This window comes from Vanessa tameamea, chromosome 2 (genome assembly GCF_037043105.1).
Source record: "Vanessa tameamea isolate UH-Manoa-2023 chromosome 2, ilVanTame1 primary haplotype, whole genome shotgun sequence".
In the NCBI taxonomy this organism is placed as follows: Eukaryota; Metazoa; Arthropoda; class Insecta; order Lepidoptera; family Nymphalidae; genus Vanessa; species Vanessa tameamea.
This window is the reverse complement of record NC_087310.1, coordinates 3069923-3086831: the sequence shown is the minus strand read 5'-3', so window position 1 is coordinate 3086831 and position 16909 is coordinate 3069923. Positions and strand designations below refer to the sequence as shown.

Genomic DNA, 16909 nt, shown 5'->3' with positions numbered 1-16909 from the left:
AAATATTGTAAAAAAACAATACCTTGCAATAATGTACATAGTATTACTTATATATTTAGATTATAATAGCGTAAATTATTATAAAGATCAGATGAACTCATTTCAGTATGACGTCATCACTTGAAGATTAGAAAATTATACATATTGCATTTATGGACATGATGAACGAGCCATTACTAAACTTAATATATCCACCAGACTAAGCTTCTAATCCGAAAAGCGTTACTTTTTAGAAATGGTATTTACATATTCTTTATACAATTATATGACATTAAAATATGGCGTATAGCCATACCCTTATAAATAATAAACGATGTATAGCGGTTGTATGGTTAGACAATACTTTGTCTTCCTCCTTCGAATGTCAAATGACGCATGATAGAAAGAGAGAAAACAGTGTGTAACTATTCACCGGCTATACAAAGTTTATTAGTGAGGCCGTTACTGAATACAACCGGGACCGCGATTTGAAACGCTATAGCTCAGTGCTCTGCAGTAGATCACAGAGGGATGTAAATGGTCAGGGTTCGTTTCTGATCCCGTAGGCTAGTCGTACACACAAAATATTACGTTTAACAATATTATGGAAGGAGTAAAAGAAATATGTAATTTCTTGACTTGCTTTTCTAGTATTCTGTAAAAACATAACAATTAAATATACATTAAAATTTTTAAAAATGATTAAGCATAAAGCATTAGTATCTTATTAAAAAATATTTAAATTCGGTTGTACTTGTAACTCTCAAGGATTGAATACTACACAATGAAATTAAGAGTAATAGGTACATACTACTCCGTTTTTATACTCAATAATTATGGACAATATTAAAATGTTTACGCTTCGCATCCAACTGACAATGATGTCATTAATTTTTTTGAATTTCCCGCTACTTCAGACGAAGCATAATTTATTGAGAAAGCTATAATAATACTTTAGAATGTGACGTTTTTTGGGAATCAACAAATTAAAAATAATTATTTAAAAATATTAACCTATTACTTTATCAGGTAAGATAAGAAACATTCTTTTAAACGCCTATAAAATGTCCTTTTCCCCTAATTCAATGTTGCCATAACATCGATTTTCCAAGTAAAATTGAAATAACTACACGTTTACAGCAAATTCGACTTAAAATAAAATAAACTATTATATCGTTATATTAAGTGATTTTTTTTTATCAGTGAATAAACTAAACTATTTGAAAATACATAATTTTATTTTGTAGTAAAATTCATAAAAATATCCATTACAGACTGTTGTTCCTAAATGGTATAATGTTGATTGTATAAGTTTAAGTCAAATAATGAAAAAGATAAATATATATTGCAAAGAAATATTGATAAGATGTAAATATTTTAGAAGTTAGTGTTATTTGTCGTACATGTTTAAAGTTGGGGATATCATTTATTATAAAATGGCAACATAAATGCCAGTTACGATCTTTGCCGAGCGTTTTTCTATTGGAGGCCGAGAACAACCGAATGTATGATTAGGTCACGTGGTACTTTTGGAGTCTTCGTGGCGTAGCTTGTTCAGCTGCTCGTCGAAGCGGCTGTCGGACGGTCGCCTCTCAGCGAGTCTGCGTACAATGTAGCAGCCATTTTTGTTCTTGTTCATAATAGCGTGCGCATATTTTAATGTATTTAGAAGGATATTTAGGAAATTTTTCACGATGACTATCATAGTCTTTTTAATAGATACATCTGCTTCTATGAATCAAAGAGCTTATTTGGGCGGACGCCCAACGTTGCTCGATGTAGCCAAGGGCGCTGTGGAAACGTTCGTAAAGGTACGTGCAGTGTCATCGACTCCTCAAACCGCCTCATTCTGTGATCGATTTGTTTATCGCGTGCAAAGTGTGTGGAACTTATTAATATTATGTCCTAGGTTCGTCAGCGATCTCCCGAAAGCAGAGGCGATAGGTATATGCTTCTAACTTTCGAAGAGCCACCCGCGAACATCAAGGTTAGTATATCAGAGTGAACACGTTTTACGGGGATATTTTAATGGATTTATGCATAGAAAATCATAGTAATGCAATTTCTATTTAGTGTTTATAATTTGCACTGTGAGCTGTAATCCAGAACATGAACATACGTTGAAAGTACGAAATTTACTGAAATATAAAACACGACGTAAACAGGACGAACCGCTGCCGTTGCTGCCTTTGCGATATCGCTCGCGACTGCGCTCTCGTCGTGCGCTCATTGGTCGGGAATACATATATAACGAAATGGCGAATTGGTGGGAAATATGAAAGGATGAGTGTTTATAGGAATGCGATTGTGGTTTCGTTGTTTGATAACGTTCAAATATATCGGCATTCGGCATTACAAAATTATGCTAAAATTATTACTACTCATTATATTAACAAATGAATATTCTCTTAATATTTACAGGCCGGCTGGAAAGAGAATTTAGCAACATTTATCAATGAATTAAAGAACCTGCAGTGCCTTGGGTTGACGACAATGGGTGCTGCTTTAAAGCATGCATTTGATGTGCTTAACATAAATCGTATGCAGACTGGTATAGATACTTACGGTCAAGGACGATGTCCATTTTACCTCGAGCCTTCAGTTATAGTTGTAATTACTGATGGAGGAAAACTTTCCAGCAATGCTGGCATACAGGAAGAAGTAAGTTTTTATTTTGAATTTTTAATCAAATTAATTTATTCATAATCAATATTTAATTATTAAAAAGTTCATGTATAATTCCTATAAGATTATATTTTTGGTAGCGTTTTACAAACCTATAACATTTTAATTATTTGTTAAAACTATATAAACAATATTACACTAAATATAAATTAAATACATGCAATTATCATGTATTGATATTAGAATCAACCAAAGATTTGAAGTGAGAATTGGAAACAATTTAGAGTTATTTAAATTAAGTTCATGTGTGTTATATAACTTTTTTAATAAAGTCAAAATCTGACTCTTGTAATCATAAATATCAGTTTATAACATTGTGTTGTATGAAATATTTGTGGCAAATAATAAAAAAAAAAAAATTGCTTTAAATTTATGTGTTTGTAAATCCACTAAAACAAAACATCTTGTTGAGATTACCAAATGTTACCAAAAGTTTGTATTACAATGTAAATATGAACTAAAACTCATATCTTATCTGAACTTTGATTTCGTCACTTGTTAAGTAACAACAAGTTATGTTATATGATTCAGTACTAAGTTATTGTAATATACTTTGTTTTTTACTTGTAAACCAATATTCTGTTGGAGTGTAATGAAAATCATATATTATCAGAAATACTCGACACGTTCAATACAGTTTCTCAATTTCTATATATAATACAATTTCAAATATATTATTATCATAATTAATTATTTATATGTACCTATATTAATTATAGAAATCATTAAAATAAATACTGTGATGTAAATTATTCAAATAAGATATTGCTTAGTAAATATAAATAAGAAAGAATTTGAAATTTATGTAAATATTAATGGAACAATATGTGTGCTTTCCACAGTTTAATTTACCAATGAATTGTCCTATTCCTGGTTCGGAACTGACAAGGGAACCATTTAGATGGGACCAAAGACTTTTTTCACTGGTGCTTAGACTGGCTGGCACACCAGCGGTTGAGAGGGATACAGGGCTTGTACCATCGGACTCTTCACCTATAGATGCTATGTGTGAAGTTACTGGCGGTGAGTTCACTTAATTATAATATAATAAGGTAAAAGATAGATCATAGTCATATGATGATAATAAAAAAAAAAACATGATGTGTGTTTGTAATTCTTATAAAATTAATAAGATTTTTCATTGTCAGTTTTCATTGTAATGAGTCGGTAACAACATAGTCATAATATATCCTTGTTATTTTTAATCCTGTCCAAATAGGTTACTCTATTTTCTGATGTATTGGACATATAATTACGATCACAACTGATATAATCTTATTTTTCATATTTGGTTGTTATTTAATGATCACACACACCCATATACTTTGCCTAGACTCTTTCTGAAATTTAAATAAATCCCACTCATACAATTATTAATGTTTAACATCTTTTTAATCCACTATAAAGCAATGGTGACCTAACAAAACCAGTTTATCAACTTTTTCATGTAATGCTTGCATTGAAAATATTTGCAACATAGTCTTTTTTAATTACAAGATATTAAAAGTGAAAACAGAAATTATTTGTATGTATCATTTACATTGGTATGATAATAAAGATTATTTTTAACTATAAATGCTTCATAGTATTTTAAATGATTGTAATAAATTTATCTTAGATTTGCACTTGCTTGAGATTTATATGAACCACAATTAAAATAATATATCAATGTATGTATTAACTGTATTCTAACATATACTAAAATTGAAATTAATTTATTCAATGTAGAAACATTACAGTTACTGATAGAGTTAAAAATTCGACTTGTTCAGAAACCAAAAATTTAGTGGGTTTATTTTTTTGTCTGAATTTGTAATTGTTTTAATTATTACATTTCATTGTTATCATTTTCAGTGTGATAAAGAAACATACTAATTCTTAAGCTTAAGTTTATTACTTACACATATTAATAAAATAAAAAATGTCTTTTTCAGGACGTTCCTACTGCATTACTTCACACCGTATGTTAATGCAGTGCATTGACAGTCTGGTCCAAAAAGTGCAGAGTGGAGTTGTTATCAACTTTGAGAAGATCGGTCCAGATCCACCGCCTATTGACGGAGGCAATAACAGGGAGGGCGAAGGTGATGAGTTGAATCCAGACACGGAAAAGGAAATGGACACTGATGGTGATCGGAATGGGGTATGTAAACTATTTATGTAAATTTCATTAATTTATTAACCATTACTCATATACTGATAATTTCATTTTTAAAAAAAATAGAATGTGTTTATTAGGGGTAAATAAAAACATAATTTATTTTACTTCTACAATGATAGTTAGATGTATTGAATATGTTTTAAAGTTGTGCTACAAGTTGCAGAAATGTGATGAGTGTCTCTAGTTAATGAGCAAGACAGAACTTTGTCTAGCAGGAGCAAATTAATGAGATGTATAGTGATGCAATTTAATGTTATTAATGTAATTTCAGCGTTGGAACGGCGGCGCTTATCAAACTGCATTGGCACCAAACCAAGCCTCCAGTGCACCGCAAGCGTGGCACTCCTGTCGACGTCTCATCTACGTTCCGCGGACCGTGTCACAAAAAGGCTTCGCTGTAGGTTTCTGGCCCATACCGGAATCCTTTCGACCCGACCCCAGCGCTCCAACTCTGGTAAGCAAAAATCTTTTTTTTAATTAAAGTTATGAGGTTTATATTTTGCACATGTTAGTATCTTGTGGATTCTACAATGATCATAATAAAGAAATTCAATAACTAATTTTGTAGTTATTTGAAACTTTTTGTTTTATGAGTATAAATAGGTAAATATTTGTAAATTTATTATATGTATAGATAAACAAAAACTTTAATTAATTGTATAATACCTAGTTATTGATAATAATATAAATAACTTAGTTTATAAAATACAATTTTTTTAATTTTATATTAAAAACAAAATCCAGTATCTTCCTTTATGCTATGTTTTTAAGATTTGTGAACTATCCACATGAATAGGAGTTGTCGCAAATTTACATATATTTGTTACGCAAATAACTTCTGTTGCAATTGTGTATTCTTATAATTATGTATAAGCTTCGTAGTTAGTATCTCATTTAAAAGATTTTTAGAAACTGAGGTGTGTCGTTTTATTGTAGTATTTAATATAATTTCTTTTTTCACATTTGTGTGTATTCTTTTTTTAGTTCTGCATATAAATAAAGGTACTTTCAGTATGAACAACATACAACTATCCACCTTTGTCAATTTAGTACAAAATTTTGTTAAACTTTATACCATAAAAGAAATTTTTTAGAAAAGTAAACTCATATTACTTGTCGCCTGTAGCTTCGCTCGCGTTTTAGGGATTAGTCGTCAGTTGTTAAGTATAAAAAAGTAGCCCATCCTTATGATTCAATCTTGTTTCATACCAAATTCCATTAAATTCGGTTCATAGGTTTTGAGCAGTTTCTTTCGCCTTTATGAGTATAGATTATTCATTTAAAAATATATATTTCACATAAAACTTTTTTTTAATGAATTACAGCCTCCAAGATCTGCACACCCTGTTGTGAAGTTCACGTGTTCATCACAAGAGCCAATGGTTATTGATAATCTGCCTTTCGATAAATACGAACTAGAACCTAGTCCTTTAACTCAGTTCATACTAGCAAGGAAACAACCGACAACATGCTGGCAGGTATGTATCTAATGTAGATAATAAATTTTTGACAAGTATTTAGATTTAAAATGTATAAAACCCAAATAAACTTTGCATAGCATTATAAATTTTAAAATTTCTATACTTCATTTTTTTTTTAGTTTTACGCTTTTATAATTGAAAAATATAACAGTAAAGTATATTAGTATTATCAACTTACATTATCTATAGTAATAAGAATTGAAGTAAATTAAAATTCATTAGTATTATAAAATATTTATTTGTTTATTTATTTTCTTTTTAAATCAACTGTAATGTGTGTACGATATTACTAATGTTACTATACTAAAAAAAAACTCCATATGCATCTAGTATGTTGGTAGTGAAAAAAATTATAAATAGATATTAATAGATTGTATATTATAGTTTGTTTTTTTTTCAGGTATTTGTGGCAAACAGTGGTTGCAAAAATTCCGAAGTTAGTCATCCATTTGGTTACTTAAAGGCGTCTACAAATCTTACATGTGTCAACTTATTTGTGTTACCATACAACTACCCAGTGCTCTTACCACTTCTCGATGACCTTTTCAAAGTGCACCGATGCAAGCCCACTCCTGAATGGAAATTGGCTTTTCAACAATATTTGGATCGGATGCCATCATATTATGTAACGGTATTAACATTTATTATATAAATAAGTTCAAAATAGATTATAGAGTTCATACATAATTAAACAAAGAATACTTATTGTTTTGGTATTGAATATATCTGATAAGGATGTAATGTGAGGTAATATTATTTATATACTGCATAGAATCAGTAAGAGTTTTCAAATAGGGCAATAAAACAATACCCTTAAAGCATCTCTTGATATTTAGGTGGAAATAAACAATTACTTTGAAAATGCAACAAATGTATACCGTTAGCATAAGTTTACAAGCTTGTCAGTGTCAATTACCGATTAAGACAAAAGAATAAATGTCAAAGTTGTCAACTAATAAACAAATAAGGTTGAGTTCATATTTTTAACAAAAATGTGATGTTATTATTGTAATTAATGAATTTATAGAGGGATGGATTCATGAGGACAAAACAATAGTGGTAAAAATATGTATCATGTTCATCCAGGGTATTTTTCTTTTGGAATAGGTGACTATATTTTATTTCCTATCAATAAGTATGTGTAGTTCTTGAAGAAAAAAAAAAATTATAATGTAACAGGCATCTAAGGTATACAAAATGTGTAAATAAGATAAGTTTGGAGCTAATTTTAATAGATGATTTTAATTTTAGCCACTCCGTCGAGCATTAACAAAGATGGGTGCTTCCACTCCATTGGTTCAGAGTTTGATTCCTGATACCCAAGACAATTCACTGAGCTTCTCCGTGCTTAACTATTTAAAAAGACTGAAAAACCAGGCTAAGATAGAGTTTGAGAAGCTGTGTGCAGATGTTATTAATAAAGCTTCCAGTGGGAATACTCAAAAGGTAAACTTTGTGATTATCTTTATAATACATATTTTAAAAATGATATATTCTTGTGATTTTATAATTTTTTTAGCAAATATGAATTCTAAAAAAGATAGATATTATGACTGTTGGAGTAAAAAATACTAAAAGCCAACTGACATATAACAAGAAGGCGAACTAAAATTGCAGTCCAAATAAATGTATTGTGATTCTGCCCGATATTAAAAATATCAAACTAACAATTTCAAAGTAATTGGAGACACTAAAGGCGCTGACAATATGTCCGGTAGCCATACCAAAAAAACAATAAAAACTTTTTCCTAAAAACAATTTAAACTCCTATTTTCAGTTCAAATGAAATGTTTCAATACAAATTGATTCAATGCAGTCAAAAGTTCATTTATAATTGCAACTATTGTGTAATTATATATTTTAAATTAAAAATATACTTATAGCTTTCAGTTGGTTGGAGGAGCATTGAAAATTTCACTTTTGTTTTAAAAACATTCTATAATATATTTATATATAATGATAAGTTTATTTACACATTTTTTTATGACACCAGCACAATCTAGTAAAGTGTCCACACAAAAGATAAGACATTTTGTAAAGCTTCAGCTTAATTTGTTTGTTTATATATTATATAATGTAAACTAACCACATTTGACATTTAACTTACATAAAGGGAATATAAAAACATATCCAATCAATGAAGGGGAAGACAAACTATAGATTTACATATTGTATGCGTTTATCTGATAGGTCGACTATGTACTGCAATTTTTGATAAATATATCTTTATTCATAACACCATTTCACTTAATTATATCCACTTTAATTTTAATTCAAAAGATTCGACCCCCCCGACTTTCATATCCTCCCTTATTCATCTCCATATATATGTTCAAGTGAATGATGACAAAAAATGGTATTTCAGGTAGCAGAAAGCATCAGAGTTATGCCCCGATCGTCTCTCAAAAAAGATCTCACGACTCATCCATGTTTGCAAGACAAGTTCACCGCTCTAAGGGATCAGTTGAACGAGTTTGGCGGATTTGTTGTTGGACTGTCACGCGGCAGACATAAGACTCAAACGCACACCTACAGAAACCCATTTGATATACAGCGACGGGATTTATTAGATCAGGTAATTTAGATATGACTATATCATACTAATTTGATGATATCTATAAAAAATAGGTATTAAGTTGTATGGTCGAGATTTAAGACAGGTTTTCGTACCAAAATCGAGCACTACGGATAATTTAAAAATAAATACGCAAGTGTATGCTTCATAGTTTCTATAGGTAGCCTGACAAGATGGCAATACTTTTCTGAGTTACAAAAGTGTAATACTGGCAAATTCCTGTTTAATTTAACTATTAAAAGATATTCAATTGTTTGTTGTTATAACAGAGAATATGCGATAAGCTAAATGGTACGGGCAAGTAAGTCAATGAGAAATTATTTGGTCAATGAAGGTCACGACTGGATTAGATATAGTGTTAGAGATAAATGAAGTGAAAATGACACAGCACTAACCTCAGTTAAATGGGATAAGGGCAAGGCAAGGGCAACAATTTAGAATTCGGTACAATGGTTTGGCCACGAAAGAGCAGCAGATAAACATACATAGTTATTTTCGTTTTTATAATATTTGTATAGATGAAGATAGTATTATTATATTAATTAGATAATATTTCTGCAATACATAGTTCGTTTATTAGTTAGTTATATAAATATATTTTATTAAAATTAAATTCACACCAACAAGCCTCAGGAGAGGAACAATGACCCAAATCAACAAGTATTCTGGCAAATTGTTCTGGTTTCATCATGCGCATGAAGCAGGCATTATCCTAAGTTAATGTGGGTGATACGGCACGGCACAGTTAGTATAATATAGAGACTGTATGTATGTGTGTAAAACATAATATTTGGCAAATTAAATTAAACATTTTTCAAATAAATTGAAAAAAAAGTATCAATTAAAATTTGGTCATTCCAACATATCATATTTTGGATTGATCAAATTGTAATAATTTGTGACTCGTGCAAAGCACAAGATATTGTGACATTGAAATTGAGAATGTATAAACTCAGGATCTCAATTCATTGAATATATATAAACCAATTTTATGTGTGGTTCGATTAAGCATATTTGATTTCAACATAATTCATATATTAAATTTTTATTGAGTGTTTGAATTTATTCTTTATTGCCATTTTATAATTTTACGTTCCGTAATGTTTTTTCAGGTGGTCCGAATGCGCGCAAACTTCCTGCAGCCGTCGCTCGCGCACACGCGTCTCGTGGACGAGGACAGCGTGCACTCGATGCCGGTCGCTCAGATGGGCAACTACCAGGAGTACCTCAAACGGATGACGCCACAGCTGCGAGAGATTGAGTCACAACCTGTCCGGCAGCATATGTTTGGCAACCCATTTAAGATTGATAAGGTAGTGTTAACTAATAAGAAATTATTTTTAAAAACCATAATGTAACAATCGTATAAACTACTGATACAATTTTAGACATCAATTAAATGAACCATCTACCATTTTTTGCAAGGTAGTATAGTGATTCTAAAATACCAACTTATTAAAAGTCGTATAGTACGACAAAATTTGAAGGTCATGTAACCAAAAAACATAAAGCATCGACAAATTAAAGAAAAAAATAATCGTCAATTTGCCGAAAGTTGGGTTACATGACATTTTCTTAACAAAAACACCTTCTCACAGAGGATGATGGTCGACGAAGCGGACATAGATCCAATGGGAGCCGTACGAAATAGCGGAGGCGGGGGCGTCGGCGGCAAGCGAGGCGCCGAGAGCCCGCGCGCCGCGCCGCCCAAACGCAAGGCGGGCCCGCTGCCGCAGCACGTGGTGGCGCGCCGCCCGTCCACGCCCGCGTCGCCGCCGCCGCCCGCCGCGCCGCCCGCGCCCGCCGCGCCGTGCCCGCCCTCCGCGCTGTCGGCGCTATCGCCGCTGGCGCCGCTGTCGCCGCTGTCGCCCGTCACGGCGCGCCGCCCGTCCTCGCCGCTCGCGCCCGTGCCGACCGACTTGCCGTCCGGTCGACCTCCCGAGGTACACTACCTAGATCACTTAAAATGTGCATAATAGTGCGTGACAAGTTTTGTCTGTTTCCAAAAGTTTATATATAAACTTAGATTTTAAATACACGAAATAAACAAGGAAATTTAAACATAATTTAAAAATCTTTTGCTATTTATAATGTATTTATTCGTTTATTTCGTTATGCAAGCAATGTATGTATGCATTGTCCTCCAAGTTACATTCTTTGCCCTAGAATATTAATACAAAAAAAAGTACTATGTATGCTAATGTAATACTTGCAGTTGATGAAGCCAGCAAAGAACAAGGCTACTTCAACTTAAAAAGCTATTTTATCGATGTAAAGATATTAATGAAATATGAACTTGTTAAGTGTGCCACAATTGTCAATTAATGTTATAAAAGCCTAAACGCAATCCAATAGTTACAATCCTATATATAAACATGGATTTGACACTATAAACAAGAGATTATTTGGGTAAAATTTAAGTTTGGATATATTCCCACTAGTACATAATTAGCCATAAATTATTCAAGCAAAGAATTGGTACTCGCTTGACACTCAATTGTTATAAAATGTTAATAATTTTGCAGGAACCTCCAAATGTGGAAACAGAAGGTCCGTCTCCGCCGCTGTCGCCGCAGCCCGCTGCACCCACTAATTTACCGCCGGTTATCAAACCGTTTCTTAATGGAGGTAAATAAAAAAAAAAAAAGTTGTATGCCTCGACAGACGGTACACTTAAAAAGCCTGACCTCTAATAATATAGCATGAGTCTAACCAAATGAGCCCTAATTTATAGGTGTATACTAGTAATCATTCAAGAGTCCTCTACTCGCTTTCTATCTCCCATTAGCTAGATTATACCAAATTAATGTAGTATCCTCTGAATTACATGTTTTTATAAAGTATAATGACGAGTAGAATTCAACTACCTAGTTTTTTCTTGTATATAACAAGCAAAAAAGTTACACTCAAACATGAAGAGGGGACAAACAGATTCCCAATGGACAATGTAAGGCATGTACAATATTTGTAATAGTGGCAATGTCTGTTGGCGGTGGTGACTACTGGTCGGCAACATTAACACCGCTAATGTTCGCACTCGAACCTTGCAGACGCGTACACGACGATGGGCAGCAAGTTGTCGCGCTCGCCGTCGCCGCCGGCCGAGGCCGCGGTGCCGCACGACTCGCAGGAGCTGCAGATCAACGCCATCATACAGGGCATCGCGGCCGAGAACAACTTCATATCGCGCGCTCGGAAGCGGAAACGGAAGGTGAGCCATTGTTTACGAAATTTTGATCACGTTCGTTTTCGTATTATACTCTAGGTTGCTATTCTTAGATCTAATATGAGAATAATCCTAGTGCTAGGCGAAAAGATGTTTTTTGTTAATGGTTTGGAGCTTATCTCGTCTGTGGTATTTCAATGGCACGTTTTGTAACGATGGTTTGCAATATAGACACGAGGTGCATTAAAATTTTCATGGAGCTAATATCTATTTTCTAAATTGCTTTCTAATATATCTCATATATTACAAACCCAGGATTAATTATTAAATTCCGGTAATTAACTTAAATGAAAGTATATAAATATTTACGTTTTTAACATAAATCTTCTCTTCTTGTTGTTATAATATTTAATTAGAAGCAAAGTTTTAGTTGAAATAAAGTACTATTTGCCTCTACTATAGCTAACACAGGGAACTAGTTACTATTTTAAATTACAACATAAGGTATATTATAGTATTTATGCGAAGTAGTTAATATCATGTCATGGCGAAGTGAATAATAATATTTTTAATATAATAATATTATAGTATGTCAGAATATATATATATTCCAATGACAGGAAGGGTGGAGAAACTTGGATTTACAAATTATCAATAATTCGGCTTCGCTAGATTATGCACCATAAACTGATTTATTCGTACTTTTTTAAGCATTCAAAATAATTATTAATGGTTTTATGACTTATGATTGAAGACTTGCCTATATATATATAAAAAAACAGTTGAATTCTATGGCCAACCACAAGAGGAGCAAAGACAAATAAACAACTTTGATATTAAATTGACGCAATAATGCCATTGGTCGAGATTTTAAATAAGCTATGATATTCCTTATGTATTCGCTTTATTGGAGTTTCAAATTTCGGTGAAGTAGTTGGCGGAGAACTTAAATTAAATTGGATTTATGTGGTCATAAATATATATAAATTTAATTGATCAAAAACTGTTTACTTGTAATATAGCAGAGCTAATAGCTAATCACATGTATTATGTAAATTTACGATTTGTATATATTTACTCTTTCGATTTTTATAGGTTATAGATATAAAACAATAATAATAAAGACCACCATAAGACTTAAGTTGATATAAAAGTGTCTAATTTCCAGACATTTGACTGCTTTAGTAAAATGACACGCAAATCTTAATGTTAAACCATGTAAATATATATATAATGATTATTCAAATTATTATATGCAGAATTATAAATTATAAAGGCAAACCTATTTGATTAGAGAAAAGCACTTATTAATTTACATCTACTTCTATTTTAATCTTCTGCAAGATCATTTTAAACTGGTGACAAACTTTAAACCTTTACCTTTCATTGTTGATCTATATTTCTAATAGTGATTAATAAATGGGTGGTATTTTTTTTTTCAGAGCGAGAGACAAGAGCCGCCTATCATACTGCCGCCTCAGCCTTCCCGTAAAGAGCTAGCTGAGATAAAGAAGCATAATCTCGAAGTTCGTTCCGAAGTCTATCGAGCTGTACGAAGGCCTGGTAAAGGTATGTTTTTATATTTCTTTTAATTTTTTTTTACCCTGTTCGTCAGCCCAATGACGAGTAGGAATTTAAGGGGCGATTCTTGACTAAAGAGATCAGTTAAAGAACAATAACAAAAGAAGCCGCCAGTTGGGGAGTAGTATTAGATATCAGGCCTTATCACTTGTTAAGAAGGTTTGCAGTTTATTCCACATAGCTTATTGCCTTTCAATGGTGGTATACATGAAGCAGAATAGAATTCGACAATTAGGTAGCCTCACGATGTTTTCCTCCCCAGCAGTATGAGATAAATTATTATTTAAATGGTAAAATTATTTACCAACTCTGTACTCCACGGTTTCGTAGAGTTTTAAATGTCCTATGATTATGTCAATGTAGATAAGAACAAGGTTTTGATGCACCCCTCGTAGGGAGATGTTTTAAAGAATAAGCGGAGGCATTAATAGCCCCAGTGTGTCCGAAATCGGTCAGAAGGCCTTCATCATAATCATATAACATCGTTTTAGTGATATTATCACATGGTTAGTTTTAATTATTAGTTTTCTGCGATCAATTAGCTTTTTTAAATTATAGTTTTTATAAGTAATTTCGTAATTATACCGTTCCTTATACGACATTAAGAAATTAATATTTTTGGATTAAAGTTTCCGTGTGTCAATTTGTCACATCACCTATTTTCTTCGAAACTACCGTATGTAAAGTATTATAATTGTGTACTCATCGTTATACGAAATCTAAGAAGTTATACAAAAACCAGCATCGAAATAAAAATGGACTGTAATGATTTAGACTCACTCAAAATTCACAGAAAATCTTAAACTACGAACGGAAACACACTACTCGAGTTCGTATTTTTTTATTAAAAAAGAAAATTTTTATAAGGGTATCAATTTTTAAACATTATTCTTGTTTCAGATTTCACAAAGCTGTTCGAATACTTAAAACAATTGAAAGGTAGTGTTGATGTAAAGAAAGAAGTTATACGTGACGTTATAAGCGAGTCGTTACGGTTCAAGAGGAAAACGCTCGCTCAACTTCTAGAAGACTTTTTAGCGGGACTAGAAAAGAACGGAAACAGTGCCTCAGTTAACTTGAAAAGGATTAATTCAACGTATGGAAATACGAATAATCATAGTTAGTGGTGTTGTGAATAAGTGAACTCGAAACGAATCGGTCACATGTTTCTGTTCTGTCAATAGATGTTATGCCGTGTTTTATTATTCAATGTAATAGTTATCAAATAAAATATATGTGAATAAGGCACTGCCAGATATCATTTCGAAGTCTACATCCTAGATTGTGTATTGAAAATTTTCGTCGTGAAACAATCGCCTCGTCAAGGCTGTGAAATTACTTCTATGTAAATGCAAGGCCGTTATTCACTTGAAATTAACACAAATGTTAAAACATTTATTCTAATTTGCCATGAATGCAGTAACAAAAAAAATATTTACACTTGAAAAGTGCATTCATGTTATTGTGATAAAAGTACTAGTTAAAAATTAGTTTTAAACGAATAAGGTTTTATTAAACAATTATTTTGACATTATCACTCGTAGCATTCTATTTAACCTGTTAATGATTTAAAGGCATTTAAATTTGCATTGAAAGTAACTTAACCAAGTCCTTGTTACGTACTTTTAATGACCAATAGAGACCACTGTTAAGAAATAATATTAGTTGTCTCTGACGAGTCATCAAAAGTACGATGTGGGCATTTCTTTTTCACAGTTGTAGGCATTTGTTTAATTCTCGTATTCGAATTCGATATAAATCATGAAGCAATATGAATTCTAAGAATTTCATGTTTTACTTAAGTGATTGTGTGAGATTGAGTTCAGACGGTGTAAATAGTATTTGTAAATAATAGATTTTATCATAATTACCAATGAGAAACATCTAGGATGCTTTTATGCATCAACGAATGCGATATTTAGTAAGACTGGGTGTTCCAGAATCCGACGTAACGATATATTATAGTATTATTTTAAATGAAGATCTAGTATTTAGCAGATTTATTGTTATAAATAAATTGATAGTTAATTATTTTTTAAAGAACTGCTAGTTGATCATTTTAAATGAAATCCGTTCTGATTGGATTCTACGAAGACCCCGTCCCGCTAAATGTCGTTTGGTCAATTGTAAAGTGTATATATCATTTTATAAATAAATTATGATCCTTATTGGATTTTTTATTTTGTGTTTTATTATCTGATTATCCTTCTCAATCGTAGATTCTGCATGACAGAAAAAGGTTCGTATTTTTTTTTATTTTTAAATGATATTTCCTGTATAATACATCTATATGTTTATATATCTTAATCGAAATTGTTTAATTTTATTAATTATTCATTCATCTAAATACTTCAAATGTATATTAAATTAAATTTTTATATCTTCCTTTGTGCAAAACCTGCCTTTTGTCATATAAAATCCTATTTTAATTTTTTGTTTATGTTGTAAACCTACGAAGGACTGCAACAAGAATGTGTGTTAACTTACCAGATTAAAATATAATATGAGTTCATTGACTTTATAAATATACGTTATCGTATACCAGTTTAATATATTACTAAACAGTAACATCTTAATTATTTTTGTCAAATGTTATAAAACGTACATTTTAACTGGAATATTATAATGTAATTATGTAAATATTTGTCAAAATATGAGTTTTATCTTACCGTGCTTCCTACATTTTATTTACACCGCGACATGTATGCATCCTTTACGACCTCAATTGCCTATTTGAACGTGCACCAAGTATTCTAAATGTATGTCATTAGGGCATGTTCGAGCGAGCGCGTGATACTCTATCTACTAAATATACTATTTGTGTCTTAAAGATCAATTTTATAAAGTGTTTTATTATATAGTTCAGCTATTTATGAATTTAAAATGTATTTTTGGATCAAAAAATATATAGTGCAATTTTTTTTAGTATTTTCAGTGAGATACGATTTTAAGAGTTTCATTACATAGTATAAAATAAAGTCGCTTACCGCTGTCGTTAGTCCCTGTGTATGCTTAGATCTTGAAAATTACTCAACGGATTTTGATGGGTTTTTTTTTAAATAGACCTAGTGATTCAAGGGGATGGTTTATATGTATAATATATACACAATATAGTAGAGAAACACTGATAATTTTAGAGGTGTCTAATGTGATGTCGTAAATAAACACATTTTTTTGCGCTTAAATTGCAAACACTGGCTGAACCCTACAAGATATCAAAATAATGTACTTCCGTATTGTAGGCCTTCAAAAAGTCCGCTATGGTATATGTCTATCTCTTA

At 31.7% G+C, this 16909-nt stretch overlaps 1 protein-coding gene across 1 annotated transcript; it reads left to right on the top strand.

Annotated features, from left to right (window-relative positions):
* Nucleotides 1-1519: 1519 nt before the first annotated feature.
* On the top strand, nt 1520-15808 carry Ints6 (Integrator 6). Its single transcript, XM_026637860.2, has 16 exons — nt 1520-1790; nt 1889-1966; nt 2401-2640; nt 3507-3687; nt 4599-4807; nt 5097-5279; nt 6151-6303; nt 6707-6937; nt 7558-7752; nt 8672-8881; nt 9994-10194; nt 10480-10824; nt 11407-11509; nt 11932-12092; nt 13490-13616; nt 14529-15808. The coding sequence occupies exons 1-16, from the start codon at nt 1674-1676 to the stop codon at nt 14750-14752; spliced, it is 2958 nt and encodes a 985-aa protein (XP_026493645.1). The 5' UTR covers nt 1520-1673; the 3' UTR covers nt 14753-15808.
* The last annotated feature ends 1101 nt before the right edge of the window (nt 15809-16909 follow it).

What these genes read in the sequence shown, in the direction of transcription:
- Ints6 (XM_026637860.2), top strand. Translation starts at nt 1,674, where the DNA reads ATGACTATCATAGTCTTTTTAATAGATACATCTGCTTCTATGAATCAA. An exon ending in CTGTGGAAACGTTCGTAAAG is followed by an intron (nt 1,791 to 1,888) that starts GTACGTGCAGTG and finishes ATTATGTCCTAG; the next exon opens with GTTCGTCAGCGATCTCCCGA. An exon ending in CAAACCGTTTCTTAATGGAG is followed by an intron (nt 11,510 to 11,931) that starts GTAAATAAAAAA and finishes CGAACCTTGCAG; the next exon opens with ACGCGTACACGACGATGGGC.